Source organism: Zootermopsis nevadensis, unplaced genomic scaffold (genome assembly GCF_977971745.1).
Source record: "Zootermopsis nevadensis isolate Lab colony 2312 unplaced genomic scaffold, Znev_1.0 Znev_ptg000019l, whole genome shotgun sequence".
Classification (NCBI taxonomy): domain Eukaryota; kingdom Metazoa; phylum Arthropoda; class Insecta; order Blattodea; family Termopsidae; genus Zootermopsis; species Zootermopsis nevadensis.
In genome coordinates this window covers 6,611,761-6,637,389 of record NW_028259151.1, presented here as the reverse complement: position 1 = coordinate 6,637,389, position 25,629 = coordinate 6,611,761, and the positions used below count along the sequence as shown (strand labels likewise).

The window sequence follows — 25,629 nt, the reverse complement described above, 5'->3', positions numbered from 1 at the left end:
CAATTAACCTAAATTAACTCTTAGCATTAATATAAAAATCTAATATTTTACATCCATTTTGGATTCCCATATTTATGTCTATTGAAATGTTTGACATGATGCATAAGGAATAATATAAAGAGCAAATGGAAAAACCTACTTTACATGTTAGTAATTATAAAACTAAGCAACTGAAGAAACTGTGAAATAACACATAAATTAATGGCTGGCAAACATCTGAGTGAAATTCTAGGAATAAGAGGCACAAAATTACGGCTTAATGCAATCTTATAGATTATGGTCATATCTGTTCAATCTACAAAACTCTACAGCTGTAACTTTTACTTTCAAGTTTAAATTAACTTGCCTAACATGATCAGTTTCATAAAGCTTCCTACAGTACATAATATTAAAATTACAATACAGTTGTCTCAAAAGGCAATTTAACTTGCACATTCCTTGGACAAATGTATGGTTTTACAACATACAAATAAATCCTTCCAACTCAATTCCTGGCTCTACATGCATGTATTTCATGTGATGTTGCCTCAGACAAAAGAAGGTAAAACAATGACTTGAACTTCAAATTGCTGTGGCACCATTAAGTCCACCAAAGCACAAAAGTACCGACTCATTTCTCCCTTAGCAATATCATTTAATTTCAAACAAAAGAACTGAAAATGGTACTTACGTGAAGGAATTTTCTTGAATACAGTCTTAGCCATGAAGTCTTGAAATCTCTGTGCATAAAATCCTGGCCGATGAACAGAAACTGTATCCTGTAAACATTACAAAATAAATTACCGTTGTGAAGGTAAAATATTATTATAGGTAAAATGTACTGTATGGCAATGAATGCATCATAAAATTTAAGAATTATTCTTCGATGTCTTCCTTTGTCTCTGACACAAAATTCTTACATCAACCAAAAACAATAAATCACCAATCAAAATGTAACCAAAAATACTGAAACTTTTGTATTAAAACAATGGGATACCTGAACAGATGTAAAATATAAATAATGCTGTCATTTAAGTTTCAAGCAGTTTTCTTTTTGCAGTAGTTAGCAACATGAAAAAGAAGTAAAACTTACCCCATCATGAATCATGGCCTTCCATGTATGCTCAAGCTTCTTTTTTAGCCGATAACTCTGAAGAATATCGATGATTCCAATAAATAATAGTAACCGTTCACCCCGTGAATTCCGTGCGGGGATTCCACCAGGTCTGCCACAATATACCAAAATATTAAGTTACCATAATCTACAAAATAAAGGGGGACAGACATTTATGACAATTTTCAACACTCTCAAACTTGAACTTAACACAAATATACACATACACACATGTAGACAATGCATATGAGTGCACACGTGTGTGCCTGTATGGACATATATCAGTGTCAAATAAGATTCCAACTACTAATACAATTTTAATGGGGACTAAGAGTAATGCAACATTAATCCTCACATACTAAACACATTGATTTTTACAGCAAAGTTTCTTGGGGGGGGGGGGGGGGGGCCCTTAATGCAGTTTCAGAGTAAACGCAGAATTAGAGCTTCTGTAACAGCTGTTTACTTATTTCCTAAATGATTCAAGGAATACAACTTTATAGCATTGCTAAGTTTTAATCTTCAAGAACTAAGCAGCAATTTCTTCAAGAAGGAATGTCAGCATCAGTACAAATAAAAATAAATCATCACATTAACATTACATCAAGGCTTCACATTTTGTGCCAATAAATATATATTAAGATAAACAAAAACTTCTGCATCCGAAGGATATAGCGATTTTATTGTTACAAGTGAGAGATGCCATTTTTTGGGTTATTCAGTTATTAACTTACACTGTTCAGTTGCAGAGATTATGTGGCATGAAATAACATTACAGGATGCTCAATGTGGTGAAGTGAAATGTATTTGGGCCAGGCAATCATGGCCTAATTCATGGTACTACCACAGCATTTGCCTGAAGTGTCTGACAAAAGACACAAAGACCTTATTAAAAACAAAAACTGAGGTCATGTCTTTACAAATAATGTGCGTCACCATTTGTAGTACTATGTTGAGGTACCAGATTTTATTTACACCAATTTCAATTTATTTAAATTTATTTAATAACAATGTTATTATAATCTGTCTATTCACAGTGCTTGTATTCTATGCCACTGTTCTTGAAGTTTTACTTTCCAGTCAATAGACAATAACAGTAAAATTATAAGGCTGATGACACAGAATATGTTTGAAGATGGCTATATTCTGGGTTGTTGCAGACATACATCTTTGGACTCACCACCGTGTAAACCTCAAATTCTACTACAGAATATGTTCTGAACAGACATTACAACAAAATTATCACAACATGATGTTTACATACAATATTATGATAAAATCACTATTTAACTTTTACAATAACTACTTTCTTTATTGCAGTCCTTCACAATTACAAATCACAAATCTTGATCATTCAATCTTCTGCATAGTTCCCACACTGGTATTAATCCCTCCCTGCTTTATGCATGTGGTAGTTCCCACATGCATAAAGTCTAAAAAATATCCTTTCCTCTTGGTTGGTCCCTTACATCTTGGAGAAATTTACCACTTTCTCTAAGACCATGGTGCACAAAGCTAAAAACTCACCCATCTGGCACTCTACATTAAAGAAACCGCTGTTGATTTTCCTCGACTGCTGCTCATGATTATCTATGCAATATCCATAAATGCAGTGAATATGGGCATGCTCTTCATTAGAAAAGTGACCAATGCTACTGCTTGTTAACTTCACTCCAACAGAAACAAAAGATGTAGAAAGGAAGCAAAGAAAAAAACAGCATTACTTGCATTTTGCCAGCAATAACTGATTTCACGGTACCCACAGCAACACTCCCTCCAATGCAATGTAATGGTGGAGATCCAAACACAGACAAAATGACATCACTGCCTGAATAGACTTATTCTATGTAATTCCAACAGCAGCCTTAAAATGCACATATCTTCATAACAAAATATTTTGGGACAGATGTTTATTGGGCTTTTTTAGACTCAAATTGAGCTAGAAACATGTCCTAATGTGGGACACCCCATACACAAAGCAATTTCCAAGGCCAGCACTAAAAATATGCTGTAACCAAAGTCAACCTAATCATAAATTTTACATATTTACATGGAGTACAAGGTTTCATTGAACCTGGTGGACCTTCATTTGTAATTGATTACAATACAATAAACTACAGTAACATTCAGTTTGAATTAATAAAGATTTCATGGTGACTAGAACAAACATTCATCATAAATAGAGTAAGAGTAATGGAGAGCTGAGACAAAGGCATGAATCTCAGCTCTCCATTAGACTATCTATGTAAAATATAGCATCACCCAGTTAAGGTAATGTGTATGTGAGACATTAGAAACATATCACTCAGACATTTACTATATTTGAAAAGGAGCAGAACTCAATAATTATAACATATGAAGTAGTCTGCACTTACGGAACATCGTCCTCCTCATCTATGGGTTCACTCTCAGCCTGAATACTCTCCATAGCCGTAGAATGTGCAACTAACCGTTGCCTATTTATAGACCGTGACCGATTAAGAGCAGCAGCCCCTCTTTCTCTCTCCTTGTCTTCAGCTGTGATTTCTTGGTCTTCAGTATCTACAGATTCGAGCTGTGGGTTAGCTTTCTGTTCCTGTTAAATGTTAATTTCAAACTGAATTAATTAAATGTATATGCAAAGAATATCCAAGATGTAGGATTTGAGATTTTCACGGCAGGAAGTCTGAAGATGGCAGTCTTCTGGCTCATCACTCTGATGATGGAGATAGAAAGGACCTCTGAAAAATAGATAAACTTCTACCAGACTGCATGGCGCAACAACCCAGAAGACAGCCACCTCCAATATCCAAGATAAAACATGAAGATAAATTATATATAGTAAATGAAAAAGGGAGACGAACATGCAGTGAGGACACATAGTGGTACTGATATAGAGATAATACTGTCTTTCGTCTGTCACTTCTCTGGTGTTCTTAATCTTTTCTCTCATAAATCACACAAACATACACAAAGTCACATTAAGCAATTCATACCAATTTGTCTGCAATTTTTGTGAAAAACATCCAAACTGGATCATGAATCCAGGCAGACTTGTAGGTTGCCACCAACATTTCTAAGAAACCTGGCACCAACTTATACCCTAAGGATGGAAGATGCCTTCACATGTATACCTATGTAGTCAAAGACATGTGTGAATTAATTAAATCCTCTCTGTCAGGAACTCAAGAAGCAGCCATAAGTATTATGACATCTGACTCACCACTTTATCTTTGGCCGCTTGATCTAAATTATGTACTCCTACCAATAAACTGTAGTCCATGATCTTGAAACTTTCCAGTACCTGAAGCAGAGTAAAGAATCCATGAAATATTATTTAAAATTTACAAACATAAAATGCAATTCATTTCACAGCAAACTTATAATGACAACTTTTAATAATCAGTTGTCTTAACAAAATTAAAAGAACACAGTAAAATTTCTATACAACAAACAAACAAATTAACTAATGAGCCCAGAAGAGCTGTGATAATGTGTACTTTTACAGATAATAAGGCTTAAAGAACTCCAAAAACCAACAAATCAGATTTTTTTTCACACTTGATACGGAATTTTATGCAGCGTAATTAAAATAACAATTGGGGTCCATTACTCTCCAAATCTTAAACTCTCACAATGATGAAGTCAATATACTATTACAGTTACAAAACTTACCCACACTATGGCTATGTAAATCCTGACTTGCAAAACCATATAAGGCTTAAGTTTTGCAATTTAAAATAACATACAAAAATAGTTAAAGAACTTTTTAAAACAAACAAAAATGCATTCTAAAGTGTAATTATATTACAAACTATTCACCAAGAAAATTACATTACATTTATAGACACGAGAAAGAACCATCAACAGTTCATGAAATCATAACCATTGAGAATTTACATAAAAATTCTCAATGTACAAAATGAGAACAAGAGAAGAAAAGAATATTGTTAGGCAAAACAAATCACAACTCTTTTTTATTACTTATGTATACACACATCACAAAACAAAACAAAAACGCAGATGGACCAAATTCCCTGGAAGGCATCATCACCAAGATACAGGCCCACAAAGTAGCATCAAATGGGACAACAGTCCAACCCATCACAGTAGCACAGAAACTAGTGGTGACACTGATGCATGGCAACAGCCATAATTATACAGATGATGGCTGAATGGCGACAAAAACACCAGCACATGATACTCTTGCATTAACAAGTGTATCTGACTAAAAAGTAATATACAGAAAGTATGCATACAGTGTGTCGTACAGAACACATGATTAGGTGCAATACAATCACGTAATGCATATCACGTGCTGACAGGCTACATGCAGTACATGACATGCATTGAGGGTGGTAATTGCATCAGGTGTTCAAAGTGTAAAATGTACATTCACCAATATGTGACCTCACTTTGTGGAACACTGACTTGCACCTACCATAAAATATCTGTAACAGTAGCCACACAGTACCAAGCAATTTTGCTGCCAAGTCTTGTGTTGGATAGCTGATCCCTGCAAATAACCTCCATCGGGTGCCCCCAAACAAATAAGTCCTGCAGTTTCAGTCCAGCAAATTTTACAGGCCACAACACAAGGCTGTCACATAAAATCCATCTACCAGGAATATATATTAAAATGCAGTTGAGAAAGCACCCCAAAATCAGTTGGTGCCCATCATGCTGAAGCCACATATCATGGCAAACAGCCAACGGCACTGGTACAACTTCTTGCAGATACACACAAAACTACGGGCCAGTGAGATGGAGGGGGAGTATGTATAACCCAATCACACTACTGCCAATAATACCAGACCACACACTGATGTGCTAGAGAACTTGGTGGCTACTCTCACATCATGCTATATGGCAATTTTCCTGTGCCCACTAGTGGTTGTGCACTTTTAACAGTACCTTGATGGGAAAATGTTGCCTCTTCCATCCACAAGACATGTTCAACAAATCAGGAACATAATCATGTTCCCATAAAAGTCACTTGCTGAAGATGAGGATGATGATCATGAGGCCTTAGTCCTATGTGTAACTGTATGGGTACAGGTCATGGACCTGGAGGATTAAGTTGATAGGGCGATGGTCCACGTCCAAACTGTCAGGCACTCCCACATGTATTATATTATTGTGTAGATCCTGTGCTACCATATCCAGAACAATCTCTTCAAATACTGGTGGTTGGCAAGGGTGTGGCTAACTTATATCCATAGATGGCACTGGTAGGACACTGTCACCCTCCCACATTCTCTGGTCCAGCTGGCAAAACACACCTGTGTACAATAGGCAGCGTGCTAGGTACATCTGCTGCTGCATATTCCCTGGCTATAATGTTAGCCGTTATCACACACACAGAACATACAAACACCAAGCATCAGGTAAATATCACAACATTCATTCAGGATGTACTCCATTACATTTCCACTTCCCTGCTGATAAACTACTGTCAAGTACGACTGTACAGTACACATAGCATGTTGTCACAATGTTTGTCGCTGGTGACCGTGGAGTAGGTAATGTATGGCCTTCAGCTTTAGTTGAACACACAGTGTGAATACATTCTCACCCCATCTGACAGTACTATCTGGGCCTGTATCTCAGTGAAATCAGCTTCCAGGGGATTTGGTAAATTTACAATTTTGTTTTGTTCTTTGATGCTGTACACATACCCATTACTTGCGGTGACCAATATGTTCACATCATATGTGTGTGTGTGTGTGTTTAAGTAAGTAAGTAAGTATGTATGTATGTATGTATGTACGTATACACACACGTACACGTGCACATGCACATGCACACACACAAACAAACACAAAAGTTTTAAGTTAAATGACTGACCCGACAGTCCCTTTGGATGGTTTTTATAAGTGCAGAGTATGTGTCACCCTCCAGTCCAATACCTTCTGGATGATGATCAATGAAATCAAGGTCCTTATATGTTGGAGAGTTCTTCTGTCTTTCTGTTTTAGAAGCCTGTAACAAATCAGCATAACAACAATGTAGTTAAAAATAACTCAACAAATTCAGGCATCAGATTTAAATTCTGTAAATGTATTTGATGATGGTGATGCATTATTAATTACTTTGTTCTGAACTCTATCTACTGTCATTTGATTATAATTATCACAGCATTCACAAGGATGGAGTTTCCTTTGACTTTTGATACCTGAAGAAGAAGGAAGATTCATCCTTGTGATTTTATAATTGTAATCAACGTACGTTATACAAAGTCCAAAACAAAGTAATCAGTAATCAGACTTGAATGATAAATGAAGTACTGATATGATCCTTGGTCTGGTACAGGCAGGCATCGACTTTTTCTATGCCTTTGCTTCTGTTGGAAGTTACTTTGGGAATGTGGACAATACCATATCTCAACTATGGTTTGGTTTCTGAACAGTCACCTACTTTTTGAATGCATATGAATACCATGATGTAAATGTGCAAACATCTTTTAGTTGGTCGCAACCAAGTTTCGAATACATAATGCACCTCCCAGTAAGTACAAAAGTAGATTTCACTGAGTGCTGCTTTTAAGGTTCCAAAAAGATAATAGTGGCTTGGTATGACAGGTACAACAAGACTTCTATGGCCAGTAGGACTTAACATTTTCATGGTAGTGAGTCCAAAGGTAGGCTGTCTTCTGGGCTGTAGCACCATTTAGTCTGGTACAAGATTTCTACCAGACTAAATGGTGCTACAACTCAGAAGCCAGCCATCTTCTATGGATAGTTTCTTCAAGGTTTGCATGGTCTCATAAAAGAATGAGTCGTGCTAAAGCAGCCACCTTTGCACAGTATTCCACAGCAATTCTACATAATGGCAGGCTTTTTAGACTCTTCTTCAGAAACTTGAAATGTTCGTCATGTATTGCAGATCTGTAGGTTATCATCAACTTACCTTTTCTCATATTATGATTTGCAATCAGTCAAATGTCCTTGTATGTTTCTCACCTTGCGTTTATATGTAGATCCCTTTAAGTCATACTTTTGGTGTAGCTTTACAGATGAAGGCAACAAGTTGTTCATTGCTACTAATCGGACATTCTTTGAATTACACTGGTAGCAATATAACCCAAAAAACTTTGGTAACAATGTACGTGGATTCTGGTTCAGGTTCTGTCAACAGAAGTGATACAGATAATAGATATACTTCACACAAAATGGAAAATCAAACATGAAAATGTAGTTAGTATGTTCAGAATACTATATGCAAAATTACATTTCTATAACATAGACCATAAAACCTCAAGTTAGAGCCATAAAAAATAATCTTATAAAGAGTTCTAAATCCACATACAACAGCTATTTGTGAGTACAACTATTTATGAAAAAATATTTTACACAGACTGCCAACTGCAGCTGGGTGATAACTATCAAACCAGAAAAGTAATCCTACTTTTCTTACACAAATTCAAACCTCTATATCACCTGTTATTTGCAATGATATTATAAAACATGGATCAGGTCTTTCTCAGCAGCTAACTAACTAACATTTCTTGTTATGGAACCTTAAAAGTTCTTGTATGATCTGAAGCTTTCATGGTGACAAAGTTTAATGAATTCTTCTTGGGCTACGAGCCATGTCAGGTGGTTGATAGGTGAAAACACGATTTTGAGAACCATATTTGTCCTTGTGCTCAGGGTACCGAAGTGGTTGGAGATCCCGTCCACACTCTATATATACCTGTCCAAACCCAGCTTTCTGATTGGCTAACATGTTCGTCACTGGGCATGTGAAATCCCTGTCTCTGTTAAAGTTGCCAGAGTTCAGTCAAATTTCAATTGCTTCCTTCATGATGCAGTCCATATAACCTGCTGTCCTGTCCAATACAGCGGTACTGCTGGATTCAATGCGATGCCCTGTGTTTATGCTGTGTCATATGAAACATATATCTCACATATTGCACAGGGTCCATAAGATAAGACTGACATTCCTATGCAAAGAATAGAGAGGTCTTCAAGGCCATAGGTATGCAGAGCATGAGCATCTCAAATTTGTTTGAGTAGACCACAAACAGTATTATCCTAACTAGACATATGAACAATAAAACTTCAGAATTTACATCATTAAATAGGCTTACTATACTGAACTTACCATATAATAACCTGGTAAAAGTTTCTGAAGAAATTCACCTTCCTTATGCTGCACAGTTTTAATAATAAATTCATCATCCTCTGTCAAATAAAAAATACTTCCACTAGCACCAGGATTTGACAGTTCTATAAGAGGTGCACTACACATTGAAATCTGAAACAAATAAATACAGGAAATGTGTATGTCTCTGCCACTGACACTATTCTTTATTATTCACAAACTACATCTTCAAAATTGTAACATCACATAATTATATTTGTTGTGCATGTAACTGGCCAGTTACAAAAGCAAACTTTAAGAACCATGATATCAAGCATTCCATAAAAATTATAAGCAAAATATAACATATCCACATATTCTGATCCACTTCTGACAGACTTTATAGGACAAGAGTTTTCAGAAGATTTAATTCTGTTAGCTCTGTAAGAATTTTCAAACTCCTTCTATTGCCAAAAACAGGTTTCCCAATCTAGACACCTTCACTCTTGCATCACCCAATATTTCTCCTTCAGTTTCCTCAAAGCCTGAGTTTGTCATAGAAAACCTCAAACACCAAAATCAGAAGCATCTACCTAACTCCTACTGTCACAAATACACTCTTCTTCATCAAGAGAATGTTTCAAAATATCCAATTATCACATGTTAAAATAAAATACTGGTTATAATAAAAACTTATTATTAATCCATTTTTGAGCTTTAAAAATATGGAGATGTATGAAATAATTCTGAAATTACCCAACACATATGCATTACACGACACAACCAATTACCAACCACATGTAATTTTGTCTACATTTTCCTGCTGCTCACTAATGTGTCCCTATACCTCTTTCCTCATCCCTCCCTCTTATTTTCTTAACACAAATAATGCAATTTTTATGCTTAAGAAATAAATTTTGTTCTTGAATGAAAATAAATACGTATAAAAAATTCTCACCGCCCAAAGTTGTTGGTATCACTGATGGCAGGAAATTAGAAAGCACAAAAGTAAAGAAGTGGCCTTCAGTGGCATAATATTCATAGTTTCACAAAATCTGTTAATTACTCTAAATGTTACCAGAAGGAACATACACATGAATATATCACAAGCCTGACAAGGCAAGTATGCCAAAAAGAGTGTGAATGACATATTTTTGGGAGTTTTATGCCTGCAAAATTCTATTAACACTGTTGAAATCATTCAATTAAGGTAAAGAATTCAATTTAGCAATAGGTCACCACTTTGTGATAATTTTACAGAGAAATGATCTATAATCAATAATTAGCAATGATTGAAAACAAATAAACAAAATTACTTCTGTCTGATATTGAAAGGAATAACATAACTTAATGTCTGATCACTCACCAAAAAATCATCAGGCTGTATACCAAATAGATCTCGGAAGTATCGGAATGCAATAGGAGCATATGTTCTAAATCTAAATTCTGAATAATGATGAGCAGGTGTATGACTTGACCCATCACTTGGAAAATTAGTTGTTTCTACTGTCATGAAATCCTGCATGAGAAGATCTCTTTCTGGTTTTGATGCCAGTCCACCCACTGCATGCTGGATACCAAGTTGTATGGAACCCATAATTTGAGTTGTTTGAATCTAGACATAAAAAATGCTTTTATTATAAGCAATTAATACACACAACTAAGCATATTACAAAGCTATATTCTCTTTAGAACAAAAATAAGATTACATACCTTTTTGTATGTAATTTCTCCACCAACACCAACACGCCGATGCCCAATCTTCCGCTCTCTTTCTGATTTGTGGCGTGTGATGCCAGTTGGTGTCTTGGGCCCACTGGATGCATTTGTAGCTGCTGCTGTGGTCTGAACACACGGAAAATTAAAGATATCTTAAAAAAAGATCCCCATGTCCTCATACAGTCTTTGTGGAGACAAGTGTCCAAGAAATGTACAAAGATTTTATTTAACACTAAATTTTGTTACACATGTAAACTGGTGCTAAACAAAAGCTGTGACTTCTTCTAGATGTAATCTTGGCAGTGGCCCCTCCTCCAACTTCCTGGCCAAAATATAAGGTATCAACACTCCACTTCTTCTCTGTAATAAACAATAATGTTTTCCAGTTTCTTTGAAAGTCTTATTATTATTATTGAGTGTTCTGTCTGACAACAGGTCCATTGCTCTAACCAAAAAGAGTTCGCCAGTTTTCCCTATTCTCAGCTTCTCGTTTTAATTCCTGAAACTTCATCTTCTTTCCTTGTTTAAGGTTGTCAGTTAGCTGTATCAGTCTTCTTCGCAGTCCTCGCTTTCCTGAAAGTCTTATAAAAGTATATAATATTACAACGTCCACAACAGCTTAGTTGGTAGCATATTTGCCACGTAAGCAACATAGGTTTAATTTGAAAATGTGTTTTTAATCATCACATCTATAATGGCTTTGGAAGCCATTGTTGTAGTGCCCAGGTAGTAACACACTGCATATTTGCTCTTGCTCCTATAAATTGATCATGTTCAAGACTTTACTATGGTGTACTTACCCCTACCCCTTTCCACATGTTCTTTCACCTCCACAACTACAGTTTTTTTGTTAAATAATCTCATTGTTTTACTACTGATCATCTTCACTGACCATGTGGGATGTAGTTAGGCACATGCCACTGCATTTATTTTAACATTAAATGACATGCAATCACCAACATGAGGTTTCTTGGCGGAGGTTCTGCACATAATTCACTTTAATGAAGTAACAGCACTTTCACTTTCTTCTTCTTAATTTTCTCTCTGAACAACTTCCATCAAGTCCCTGTCAGTTTCCATATGCTGCCATGGCTCTGCTGTCGGTAGTTACTTCACTTTGTTGAAATTGAAGTATCAAATAATGTTGATGAACATATTTCAATTTGACTTTCAACCTCATTGAATAAAATGAAAGATTTAGTCACATAATCATTACACATATTCCTTTTTGAAATAAATGTATACAGTCATGTACTGGATCTGTTACCTCAAGATTGTCATCTTCAAACACAGATGATGCCGAAATGTAGAAGTCAAAGGCCTGCCTTCCATTGCACTAGAACTAATACTCTGGCCTACACTCCATCAAGAATGACAGGTAACTGACTGAATAGAACTCAATCATTTCCTATGCTTGGGGTTGCCCTAACAAAGCGGAATTTTTCAAACAATCTCTCACACACAAAGTTTGTGGGGAACTGCCACTGTGAAAGAATAAATCAAACATACAAATACCTTCTCAGAAGAACGTAAAAGCTATTGAGCACTGAAGAGACATTCTGAAAAGGCATTATGTATAAATAATTTAATTTTGGTCATAACAAGCTGAAAAACCAACTGTACTTCTCTCATTCTTCAATGTAAATAAAGGAACAAAAGAAACAAATAAATAAATGCAAAGATTTAAAAATAAATCTAATTTTACAGCCTCCAAAGCCATAACAGACATGGTGATTTAAATACAGAAGTCATAATTGAGAAGTAAACCTAGGTCACCCACACTGTAAACAGACAAGCTACAAACTGAACTATCAAGGATAATGTAATGATACATACTTCTATGAAACTTGTGAAGTAATAATGAAAAGTGAAAAATGAAATTATGTATTTCAGAGAAATGGTAGAGTGCTGATAACCAAAATTTTGGCCAGAAAGTCAGATGGCTCCACGGCCATACTGCAAAACTGGAGGTGAATCAGTTTAAATCGACCAGCTTCCACTGAGTCCAATGCTGAATCAAATCATATGATTTTTTATCACAATGTAATACAGTGATTCAATGTTCCTTTTTCCTCTTTCTTCCTTTATAAAGCAATTCATGAGATTTCAAATATACCAGCTATACAAAAATTCCATAACCTTCTGTTCTTGCATTGTTGATCAATGTCCTTTAATATAGAATCCATTTTAAAAATCACTTCAATAAAATAAATATCCTGACTAATGCTAAAATAAGCATCTGGTACTGGTGTTATAACAAAACACCTACTGTATGAAGATACTCACATCTACTGGTGGAATAGTTGAGGCCTTGCCCTTTTCTGTAAAAAAAAAAAAAAGTATACAAATTAAACACTAACAATTCTGATTTTGTATTCTCTGATTAGGGACAGAAAGGTCTCAAAAATCTGATTAACTAAATATTTATGGCAGTAGTTGCAAGTGTTAATTTAAGAAATGGAAGTGATGAAAAAAGTAGATAAATATGTCTACTTGGGAAGTGTTGTGGAGAAAAACAGCAAGATCCAAAACAAGATAAATGAAAAGGCTTCAAAATGTTATGATTTAGCTGGAAGTATATTGCGGAATAAAGATACAAACATAAAATGTAGAATTATAATATTCGATATATATTTTAGAAATATACTATTATACTGAGCAGACACATGCACATGGATGGACATGTACTTCAGAGAGGAAAGTACACTAGAAGTAGGTAAGATGAAATTCCTGATAGGGGAAAAAAGAGAGAGAGAGAATCAGAAACTCATGTATTAGGAAAAACTCCAAGATGGCGGAAATACAGAATCAAATCAAGGAAAATAAACTGATATGGTCTGGATATGTTAAAAGAATGGCTAAGCACAGAATACTAAAAATATTACTGGAAATGAGATGAGTAGAAACATACTCAGGGGCAGACCATGCACATGATGGATTATCAAGTTAAGAGAGATATAGAAAGGAGAGGATGACACTGGAGGGCAGCATATGAAATGCAAGAATGGAAAGATAGAGACAGTTGAAGACTCCTATGCAAAAGTTAACCAATAACTCTCAAAAACACTTGTATCTTCCTACAAGCCCACAAAGTGTTACAGCTGAGAAGAGCAGCAACACTACCACTACCCTGAAAGCCTCAGATATATCAATTTCCACCAGTCTTCTTAACCAGTTTACAATCATAAATCAAAGCAGAAATATTATGCATGGAACAAAAACAAAGTAATACAAAAAACATTAAAATAGCACAAAAATCTCAGCACAAGGCATGGGAAAAGATTATAGAAACATAGTATTCTGAAGGATTAAACTGCCACAGTACTTCCAAATGAATGCAGTTTTGTCACAGTGTTGCTGATCTTCACAACTACATCATTGTGCAGAACATGGTTTTTATTCCCTACAGAATGTTCAATGCTTTATCCTCCTCCGATCATTTGCTTCATTCCATGTACTTCACCTACTCATGTAATCTTCCTCTGATATATTGATAGCTTGATAATCTTCACAATATTGTACTCTCTGTTAGTTTATAAGTTATGTCACATTACGTTGATGCTATTTGGAGCTTTTACAAACGAAGCATACTCCAATTAATATCACCCACTCATGCTCCAATTCTGACCTGCCAGTTGAAGTGAAACTCATACACTACCCTTTGATTAATTAAAATAATTAAACCAAACAATGGTTACATTTCTGTATGAGGTCGGCAGACTGTTACCATAAACGAAGTTTTTAGTTAATAAATTTGAATATTACACCAGGTAAATGTCATGCCATACGTCTACTAAGAAAAACAAACTGATTAAAACTTCAAGGGAAGAGACACAATGCACGTTACAATAGTGATTTATGTTGTGTTTCATACCATCTTCTTCTGTAATGCCTTCTTTTAATCCCTTGAATTCGTCAGACTTCATGTTTAACGAAGTTTCTGCCACTTCTATACCATCCATACCATACCCGGAAGCCATTTTGTCTGATACTGATACTTTCATCTGACTGCTGATCCTACACTGATTTTCATTTCAGTAAAATTTTTATTAGTTTCATGCCTCCCTTATAATATCAGGTTGAACCCATGGCGGAAAACGTACATCTGTAGCATACACAGCAATAAAAATTATTTTCTTCATTGAAACATCTTTGAATTGGTTAAAAGAAAAATCAATTCTCCAATAGTACATCCATGTTGCTCTTTGTGATAAACCCATTCTATATGCTTTGACCAAAGAGTATATCAGGCAGTGTTCTTTGCATAATACACACCAACAGAACGTTTATCCCTCGTAAAAACACATATAGGGCAGGACAGTCTGCATATTTGTCTGTACGCGACATTAAACTCGAAAGCCGCTGGACTAATGTAATTGAAATTAAGTACGGTCTAATTATTATCACACATTTTCCGACGGCGTTATGCTGTTGATAATAACTCGTACACCGTAATTTCTTCCATTCAATATAACCAATATGATGGACGAATAAATGTCAGTTGTGGCGAGGATCGACATTATCACACTAAAGGTTACTGACGATGGCGTATTGTAATACATTTGGCCAAAATTAAGGACATGATCCATCGTAGTATGACGTTTCGGCAGCTGGATTTGCCCCTTTTATTTTGCCTGATGACGGAGATAAATCCAGTCCCCGAAACGTCGTGTAATGAGAAACAACAAACGATGCATAATGTCCAACATTTTGGTCAAACCTACGACACTATTACAACTTATTAGGGTCATACAAATACGGTGATAAATCTTCGAAAAGTATAAACTTTATTATTGATTCCTTGGAAATGTAAATAACATCAATGCATGAAACAACAAGGAAGTCGCTTGACTACAATCCCATCCCGTGAGCATTTGTGCATACACACACACATCATACATTTTTATTACATTCCATGGATCCATAAGATAGTCAGATGCTAATAGGATGTGGAAAAAGTCCTAATAATAATACAATACACATTATAAAGTACAATTCATACTATTATATACATTTCACATAATACAACAAAGGTTTCACCTAAAGTAATGATAAGTTACAAATAAATCTACAATTATTTTTAAACAATAGAAATTCATCGACAGAGTAAAAGGAGTGTGTAATTAGGTATATTTTTAATGCTACATTAAATTGCGCCTTTTTATTCACGAGACTTGTGAGACTTGATTGTAGACTGTTGAAAGTTTTGATCCATGCATAATATGCACTCTTCTGAAAACAGGAGAGGTTGGCAACTGGTCTATGAAGTTGTTTTTATTCCTTGTGTTGACACTGTGTACAGCAGAATTAGTTTGAAAGAGTTCTTGGATATTTAAAATAAAGTTCATTAATGAGAATATGTATTCACAAGGAATAGCTAAGATCTCTAATCTCTTAAATAGACTTCTATACGAATTTCTACGTTTGACACCAGCGATTAATCTAAAAATTATCTTTTGTAAAGTGAATATCCTTTTGCACGAGTACGGTGTGCGACCATAGTCTCGATTAGCAACGAGGACGTGTCAGAACATTTTGCCTTTTTCCATTTCGCCTACAAGTTCATCTACGCCACGTCAACTTCATTTCGAAAATTCTGTTAAACATCTGGCGTCCAACTACAGACATCGGGAACAGCTTTCAGTACACACATAAAGAAGATTGAAGTGGCCACCAGAGCCAGGAATGATATAGATCTTGGATCTTTCTCGCTTAAAACTGCTATGACTCTGTTAAGGGTAAAGATAACTCTCGTGCTGAAGTTTCAAAAACCGACTTGGAAATTCGAGAAGGCGTAAAATGTTTTCTCTTTCTTCCTCGCTCTAAAGGTTGCTCATTGTGGCCTGATACAGTCACACGACTACATTGCCTCCTCACGAGCGAACCTTAACGAGGTTTAACCTGCCTCCTTCCACTGCAACATAATGGATAGTTAAACGCACAAACAGAAGTACGCACCGTGGGTGGACTTCAATTTCACAGCCTCTATGATCAGCCAGAAATGGACATAAACAAATTTCGATTTGAAACACGCAGTTACGAGACTCACTGTGGAAACCAAACGTGGTAATTGATTGCATGTAATCGTTTTAGTGGAATGAACTTAAAGGTGCATCCATGCTTAAATCACTTTGCACACATCGATGCATTTTCTTCTCTTTTAGACCTGTGCCTACCCATTATTATCACAGTTTCACAGATGCTTACGGTCACAGAAATTAAAAAAGCGTTCAGATTTAAAAAAATGGGTGAAAGACATCTGTTGTATACAGATATTCGTCTTTCACCACAATTTAACCATTACCTATTCTGTGGATGGCTGGACCTGCTGGTACCCAAGCTGAGAAATAAGTGTATGTCCGTATGGTAGTTCTGGCTATTAATCTGTGACGTGATTAATTGGGAATAAATATGCATATTGGTCATTTTATTACGAGCACGTTGGCAAACGGCTCAAGTTGATCATTTCTGTGCCTGACGCATTACAGCAAAGTAAAATAAACTTCTACTGGGGTTAGAAAAAGGATAATTTTGTTCTTTAAGTGGTTGATGTTGGAATAATGGCACTATCTGTGGGCATAACAAAGTGGTCGTAGGACAAAACATCGTAACTTAGCCAGTCGTAGTTGCCTAACTTACAGCTTCTCTAATAATTTTGGTATTTTTTCGTATGTATGAAAATTATTTTCCATTTGGCTTATTTGGATTTGTAAATGGTTATTTCATATTATAAATTAAGGTGCTGTCAACTATGGATCAGTTGGTCTCAGGATTAACGGCAGAAAAAACAGACACTCTGCAGCAGCCAGGAGAGCCAGCAAAGACTTCAACACATCAACAAAGTGCACCTTTATCAGAAACACAGTCACCAGCAGCCAGCAGTCCTCAAGGTTTTACACTTAGTTATTCACATATTCTTATATATGTATAAAGGAGATACCGCAAATGATATTTAGGGTGTATCTTTACAATACAATGCTTTTTCTGCATGATGCTTTGACATTGTTATACATCATGTTAGGTAGAATTTCCTGTACTGGCTATCAAATTATCTTTCTAGTATCTCATTGCTCCTTGTCAAACTCTTCTCTGTGTAGATTTATAATTTCATGCTGTTTTGAATAATTTTATATGTAAGTTCAGATTTGGTGACGGTGACTCTGAACTCATTTTCACTTTAGCTTCATGTTATATGAGTATTGTATCTAACAGCATAAATTGAACATTTTGTGAAAAGTATGGTAATAGATTACATTATGAGAGAGAATGCCAATGAGGCGTAAGTACATACTCACCAGGGTGTGTTAAAGTTCCATTCTTGTAAATATTTCACTGCATAATTGGAGTAATTTTTAGTGTACCAACTTGAAATGTTTCTGGAAATCTTCCATTGAAATTCTTTAACATGTCAGAATTTAATGTGTGCAAAATGAATTTGCAGTCAGTTTTTAAGAGATGCTTTGTAAGAAAGAAATGTGCATTCTGTTCATAAATAATTGTTGTAAATTATTTTATAATAATGCCTGATGTGTAATAGTCTCTAATAATGATAGATTGCTTCTGAACATATGATTAAATTTATGGTTTATTTTTTATGAAGTATCATCGTTAGGTTGGGAAGGAGTGGACTTTTGAGGAAAAGATAAGGGCAGCAGGAGGGTGGTGCAGAAATATGTAAAGTTATTCAGATCTTAATACAGAGTACACATGAAGCCTGAGTTAAACTAGGTAAGAACCGATGTTCACATGAACTACAGAAGGTTGATACGTAATTTATTTTTTACAACAGTGAGACCAAAAACAGCAGGTAGTTCTGATGAGAAGGCACCAGATTCTTCGGACAATGGAAACAAAACCCGCGGTAGTTTGCCCAAAGGAAAAAAACGCAAAAAAGCTCAACGAGATCATACAGCACCTAGACAACCACTTACAGGCATGTATTTCTTTGACAGAGGAGTGTATAAAGTGTTTGGTGGAACTTTACTGGCAGAAACTGGTTATATTTAACTTTTATTTCAGGTTATGTGAGGTTCTTGAATGATCGAAGGGAAAAAGTTCGATCAGAGAATCCAAACCTCCCATTCCCAGAAATAACCAAACTTCTAGCTGTTGAATGGAGTCAGTTACCAGCCAGTCAGAAGCAGGTAATATAGCACATGCTGTGAATCTAAGAAAATCTGCAATTAATTTAAGAATTATCTTATTGTATTTATATGCCTGTGTAATCTCTTAGAAGTTTAGTATCAATCCAGCATCTTGTATATTATCTCATTGGCTTGCCATATATTTTTCCAGTTGTACAACTCTTCCTTTAACCAGCACTTAATCAGTTACTGTGATTTTGTTATGTGTACTTAATGGTTTGGTTGTTAATAAATGTGAAACAACTCATTTTCTGTAAAACCCCTCTTGCGCTTATCTTTGTAACTTTAATTTTGGGCTGGGATATGTTGGATTATTTCAAGTCAAATTGACCCAAGGAACATTCCATACAAGTTCAACAGGAACCTCACAGTACAATCTGTATATGCCAGTGTTGTGATATTCTTCATTTGTATTACAGCAACAGAAAACTGAGTTGAACTAAATTGTCATCAAAATCTTCCTGACATAATTTGACAGAACACTGTCAAAGTTTTATAAAGTAGTATTTTATAAGAACATTGCCTAAGTTTTACATGTAGTATTTTATACTAATGTAACAATTTTTGAGTTTACATATACATGCATATGACAATAATTGTGCATGTGTACATATTTTTATTGTAATCTTTAAAATGTATTCATATTCTAATATTGTGCTCTTCTTTGTTTTCAAGGAAAGAAACTTATTCTTTCCCTCATATTCCAAAAACTGTGGTTAAGTGGTTTATGTCAGGAGCACATTTCATATTATTATACAAATTGCTGTGATAGAATTAACTGCTGATATTGGGAATTTCATGATGTATAGTCTGGTAAGTAAAATTCCTATTGAAACATATTTTGCTACATTTGGTAACTTGTTTATAGCACTATTTAGATGCAGCAGAACAAGACCGTGAACGTTATACACGTGAACTGCAAGCATATAAACAGACAGAAGCATACAAAATCTTCACCCAGAAACAGTCAGAAAAGAAACAGCGTGAAGAGAAGCCAGTGGAAGTTACTGTTCAACCTGAAGAGGTACAGAATAATGCTGAGTTATCCATCCAGATATTACATGAAGTAAACTGTACCTGAAACAGAATTGTCTTTTTTTATGTGTAGGATGCAGAAAAGGAGACTGATTATCCAGGGTTTGACATCCCAATTTTTACTGAAGAATTTCTTGATCACAATAAAGGTGAGTTAATTCATTTTCTTAATGAGATTAAGTCCTGTGCTTAAACAGTGAGATTACCACTAACTAGATGGCTTACCGAACCCGAAGGTTCATCACTGAATTAACCAAAGCCCTCCACCGGACCCTGTCCTGGGCCAACAAAATCCAGTCTCCTTCAACTCATATCTCCCATAGATCCCGCCTGACATTATCCTTCCATCTATGTCTAGGTCTCCGCAGCGGTCTCTTCCCCTCAGGCTTCCGAACCAATACCCGGTGCATGCCACTATATGCAAATAATTAGGTACAGTGCTACAGTAGGCTGTAAGTACCCACAAGTGTGAAAATGACGTACGGAAGAAGAAGAAGCAGACTACAGTGGACTGTAGTGATTTATTCTCATAGTTCAGGAACCTTAAGGTATTGTCAGCTGTGAAATTTCTTAGTTCTCATTTACAAATTCCAAAGCCTTATAATGGCATCTTTCAGAATTTCTTCCTAAATGCATCATCCACTTTGACTTTCATCAGCCATTTAGATGAGACATTAAATTCTCCTTTTAATGGCCAACCTTGGTAGAGAAACTTATTCTTCTTTTCAGATGTGTGGGCATTAGTATTGTTTCTGGTTGAACCACTTTTTCATTGCAGCATACAGGTCTTTGTAGTCTTTTATTTTGAAGGTCCAGGGCCACGGTCACACTAATAGGAAACTCAACAAACCCAATTTTGTTCTTTATATAACAATTTTGTGCTCCTGTACCACAATCATTAGTTCCAGTTTGTGTTTGCTTGTTAGAACAGGTTTCTTTGATTTTCAACCGTTTGGCTTGTGTTATGCATAGGCACGTTGGGATTGGTGAAAGAGGTAGAGGAATATAAACTAGATTTCTCAGTTACCTATGTTATGGTGACATTGTTTTATAAATATATGATCAGTTCAGAAAGTAAAAGAAACATCGGCAAATACCTGGTAGTTCAGTAATGAAGAATGTGCTGTATTTCATTAATTCTTTAATTGTGGAGATATTTTTAGCATAATTGTTTTAAAATTGGTGGATATCTTCCTTGAATCGCATATATTTTTCCTGTACAAACTTTATCCCATATTAATTACGAGTATGTTGCAGCTCGTGAAGCAGAGCTACGACAGCTTCGCAAATCCAATACTGATTATGAGCAACAGAATGCAATACTACAAAAACACATTGAGAATATGAAAGCAGCAGTTGAAAAGTTGGAAGTTGAAACAGTGCAACAGCGTAATTACAATGTAGCTCTGCAGCAGCATTTAGACCATATGAGAGCTACACTCACTACAAGTTTCCAGAATATTCCTCTTCCAGGTATACACTTCATTACATGTATCATAGCAGAGAAATGTCCACTCACCTTGATATGATAGATTTATTAAAGGGTGTAGTTACAAAATGCACTTTGTTTTCCACATTTTCCAGGTAAGTAAAGTTCTTGTTAATCAAATAACACATAAAGTCCATCCATACAACTATTTTATTTGGTTTTACCCATTTATTGGATTTTCCATTACATGTTTCAATCCATGATGGAATGTGGATTTATGTTTACATATGTTTACGAAACTGCTGATGGACAGAACTGTGCAAATATTAAAATTACATTAAAACAGATAAAATTATTAAAATTGATTGACACTGATTACAAATTAAAGTACTTTAACAAACTGCATATATTGAAAGATGGAGAAAGTTTTTCATAATAAGAATTCTTGTTTACACTGGTATTCGTATATACATAATTAGTTGACACCGAAAGAATGTAACTAAATTGGTTGTTTTGCATAAGAAGTCAATGTTGCATAGTGGTGTCTAGACAGTGCTTTTGTGGACCAATATTCCAGATGTATTTAATTCCTTATTCTTGGGGCAACTATGTGTCTTATTATGTTGTGTGTGTATTACTGTAATGCCCATGCAATGTGGAAGTTCACAATCCAGCCACAGACAATGCAACCATGGCTCACCATAGACCAACAACGGAAACCTTAAGTAAAACTTGGGCCAGTGGACATTAAGCCGAGTAACTTAGTTTCGATAATACACCAATCATGTGCAAACGTTCAGTGTGGTATTACATGAAGTATAGTTTCATCATAAGTTAATTTTTCTCCATTTGCAGGCAGTAATGAGGTTCCAACCTTGACCTCTATTGATAATTATATGACTCGTCTTCATTCACTGCTTCTCGACTCCACCACCCGGGACCGGGAGGCACTCGTGGCCACAGTACGCGAATTAGTGGGCCGTCTGGAGTTCCATGGATGACCAAACCAATCCAGTGCTCGCAGGCGAAGGCATAATAAGTGACCTGCATTTCATGTGTGACCAGTGAGACTGAACGTTACAAGACATGTTCTGTTTTTGCATTATTACTGATTTATTCAGAAACTAAATGAGAGTGTGCATTTCAGTATAGGTCATATATGGTATTTCATTTTAAATAGAATTATATTAGAATGCTGGTATTTGTGCTTTTCTTACAGATGTATCTTTTTTCCTTCCACTGAGAGACAGAATAAATTAGATAATTGTCTAGCTTTGTTTTATTAAGTCAGTTCTGTACTTGGTTTAATTCCTAAGCTGTTGTTTCTATGTATGTTTGGTGAAAACTGTTAAAATCTGATTCATATTGGTTACGTTTACAAATATGAATTTCAATGCAACTAGAGACTTCATTTGTTAGGTTCAATAAACAGACAGTAGTCAGTACTTGAAAATGGAAATGTGCTGTTTGCGACTGTAATCTTGAGACTTGGAAGGAATGCAGGAAGTCCGAAGCGTTAAAGGCTGACGCTATCCTTCCTCTTTCACCCCACTTCCTTGCCATGCAAGTCTCAAGATTACAGTCTGCAAGTGTTGCATTCCTATGCATACTTGAAGGTGATCAATTATGTAGTAGCATCACACCACTGTTTCAAAATGGCTGCTTTACTGGACATAGATAAAGTATTGTAGCATGGGGCAGCATTGCTACCCTGATTGTCAACCCTGATTTATTCGCTTGCTGGTTGGATTGTTAGGGATCATGTAATCAACCTTTAAGTCACGGATATAGCTCTTGAAATCCTCCTTCTGATTGTAGTTCAATTCACTGTCATCTTGAGGTCTGCAGATTTCATAAATGGCATCCACAACATTTTGTGGTGATGGAAGACCTTTATATGTCACATCAATGTTCACAAATGGCTTCCAGCCCAAAGTGGCACTTTGGAACACTCCATACCACATTTCTAGTCCATCACCGAGTTTCAAAATTCTACCTCTTGGAGGAGTATAGAATGAGCGTCCAAGTTGCACAAACCCATGCAAAGATGGTGCATTGCGCAGCACAACATCCACAGCCTGAATAGCTTTCTGTGGGATTTCCAGTGTACTTTCACTGCTCTTATATGTAGAGAGGGATCCAAAATTAACTTGAGATGTGTATTTGATAGTAATCTCACACTGTTTAACCCTAACAGATTCTTGATCATACACCATGAAACTATCAGTTTTCTCTGGCAGCTCTCGAGTACTGTACAAGTTTTTCCTCCCATCAAAAGCTGGATATCGATCAGGAAAGTTTCTCCGCCTGAATTCTTCCATTGCACGTCTCAAAAGTCTTTTTGGAAATGGTGAAGGTTTAAATTCCACATCATAATGAATTGCAATTTTGTTCCGAAGCGTTGACAAGTCCAATGATAAATAGTTGGTTTCTACTACAGTTTTTCTTCCTTTAGTCCCACAACCTTTCCTATTTGGGATTTTTAATGTCTGAATTCCTTTAGTTATAGCTGCAACATCAGCATTTCGAGTCAGTTCTTCACCACGTCAGAACCAGAATATAGTCAACTCTCAACTCTGTTCTCTGTACACACACACACACTTCTCTTAAGCCGTGTATCGACTGCGCGAGGCAATGTTCGTTGCTTTGCCTCGCAAAGTCGATACCATGTTGCCGCGCTCGAACTTGGCGCGCGTCGAGCCAAATCGGAGCGGTTCTTTGTCCCGCGGCAAAGGGATTTCAGTGTGCTGTGCTCTCTCAGTTGAGACGGTCTTGTGGCGTTCCGTCGTAGCAAAATGGAGAATGAAAAGTGTGCAGCTCTCATACAGATTTATAAATCTAAAGAGGTGTTGTGGAATTCAAAAATTGTTAATTACCATAACAAAAGTAAACTCTTGGCTCGATCAATGAGGTTATGTGTTCGAAATCCGATAATGACGTTCGAGTAAAATTTTTAACTGTATCCTCCACTAATTCAAATGTCATATCTCGCATAAGTCTATTTCCATATTGCATTCGCTGACGATACAATTCCTTAATCCACCAACGCACTTTTCGTTTCGGTTTCTTATTTTCTTCCATAATGTTCAACATCAACATAAAGGCAGCCGCTGCACGTGCTGTATTCATGGTGATCTTGCGAGAACTGACGAACAGCGTCGATCAGCAGCCGAACACGGCTGCCGCGCGCAGTCGATACACGGCTTTACTCTCGCACTCTCCTTCCACTCTATCTGGTCCCCGTGCTCGCTCTTCACACTCTTCGCTTACACATCGGCCCGTAGCACGCCACTGGACACACGCTGGCGCTTCGGCCGCCGCGGTCCACGTACCCGGTGCCTGCTCACGCAGCCGACCCGTCCTTTCTCAGCGCCACACCAGACCTCTCGTAGGCTCCACTCACTCGACTCCATCACACACTTCTCTTCAACACTCCCTTCAACACTCTCTCTCACCAACCAACCAACCAAAAAGCTAACTGAGGGCGGAGGCCTGCGCAATCGGCTTTTATACAAATACAACAATGTCTATAAGAATACAACAATGTCTATAAAAATACAACAATGTCTATAAACAGACAACAATGCCAGACACAATAATGTCTAACGCAACAATTGATATAAACAAATACAACAATGTCAATAAACAGACAGAACAATGTATATAAACGAGTACAACAATGCCAGACACAATAATGTCTAACGCAACAATGGCTATAAACAAATACAACAATGTCAATAAACAGACACAACAATGTATATAAACGAGTACAACAATGCCAAACGCAACACGTCACAGTATTATTATATTTTGAACTTTAGGCAGTTCAATGGAAATTTATACAGGCTTAAAGATGTGTATTATGACTAACAGTGATGAAAACATCATGTTGGGTCAGGCAATTCAAGACTCATGAATCTGATATCCCCAATATGCCTCAAATTTCAAATCTCAACCCAAACTTAACATGTTGAAATCATAAGTAACTGCATACTTGCAATAGAACATAAATGTTAATACACATGTAGTCCTGAAAAAGAAACAGAATATATCATGCCACCACTTCTGCCTTCCACAAGCTCTGGGATGAATGCTTAAACATCCTCACTCTAACTAAGAAATGTTATCTGTTTGTGGCCAAATAG

General features: G+C 36.2%; 3 protein-coding genes across 13 annotated transcripts in view; 1 reads left to right on the top strand and 2 right to left on the bottom strand.

Moving 5' to 3' along the window:
- Nucleotides 1–15,089, bottom strand: part of LOC110837965 (phosphatidylinositol 4-phosphate 5-kinase type-1 alpha) — a 78,287-nt gene extending 63,198 nt beyond the window's left edge. For 4 of the 11 annotated variants that reach the window (XM_022080668.2, XM_022080669.2, XM_022080670.2 and 1 more), the window contains exons 1-11: nt 14,751–15,089; nt 13,163–13,197; nt 10,871–11,002; nt 10,524–10,772; nt 9,179–9,331; nt 8,035–8,199; nt 6,920–7,054; nt 4,296–4,376; nt 3,469–3,668; nt 1,073–1,205; nt 671–758 (exon numbers count right to left, since the gene is read on the bottom strand). In XM_022080668.2, coding sequence (XP_021936360.1) covers nt 671–758; nt 1,073–1,205; nt 3,469–3,668; nt 4,296–4,376; nt 6,920–7,054; nt 8,035–8,199; nt 9,179–9,331; nt 10,524–10,772; nt 10,871–11,002; nt 13,163–13,197; nt 14,751–14,880 — 1,501 coding nt within the window. In that variant the 5' untranslated portion in view covers nt 14,881–15,089. The remainder of the gene's footprint in view (nt 1–670; nt 759–1,072; nt 1,206–3,468; nt 3,669–4,295; nt 4,377–6,919; nt 7,055–8,034; nt 8,200–9,178; nt 9,332–10,523; nt 10,773–10,870; nt 11,003–13,162; nt 13,198–14,750) is intronic. The other 7 variants (XM_022080672.2, XM_022080671.2, XM_022080673.2 and 4 more) reach the window with 4 other exon arrangements.
- Nucleotides 15,090–17,240: 2,151 nt separating this feature from the next.
- Hmg-2 (High mobility group protein 2) lies at nt 17,241–22,753 on the top strand. The gene is made up of 8 exons (XM_022080680.2): nt 17,241–17,389; nt 17,616–17,766; nt 18,666–18,809; nt 18,896–19,020; nt 19,889–20,044; nt 20,129–20,204; nt 21,313–21,528; nt 22,340–22,753. Exons 2-8 carry the CDS (start codon nt 17,628–17,630, stop codon nt 22,483–22,485), a joined length of 1,002 nt encoding a protein of 333 aa, XP_021936372.1. The 5' UTR covers nt 17,241–17,389; nt 17,616–17,627; the 3' UTR covers nt 22,486–22,753.
- A 449-nt stretch (nt 22,754–23,202) lies between these two features.
- On the bottom strand, nt 23,203–23,805 carry LOC147873380 (protein argonaute-4-like). The gene has a single exon (XM_087351588.1). It carries the CDS (start codon nt 23,803–23,805, stop codon nt 23,203–23,205), a length of 603 nt encoding a protein of 200 aa, XP_087207714.1.
- Nucleotides 23,806–25,629: the final 1,824 nt, after the last annotated feature.

Bases quoted from the DNA above. Each gene is read 5' to 3' on its own strand.
- Hmg-2 (XM_022080680.2), top strand. From the start codon at position 17,628: ATGGATCAGTTGGTCTCAGGATTAACGGCAGAAAAAACAGACACTCTG. The intron at 17,767-18,665 runs GTTTTACACTTA...TTTTTACAACAG, and splicing joins AGCAGCCAGCAGTCCTCAAG to TGAGACCAAAAACAGCAGGT. The intron at 21,529-22,339 runs GTATACACTTCA...CTCCATTTGCAG, and splicing joins CCAGAATATTCCTCTTCCAG to GCAGTAATGAGGTTCCAACC.
- LOC147873380 (XM_087351588.1), bottom strand. From the start codon at position 23,805: ATGGAAGAATTCAGGCGGAGAAACTTTCCTGATCGATATCCAGCTTTT.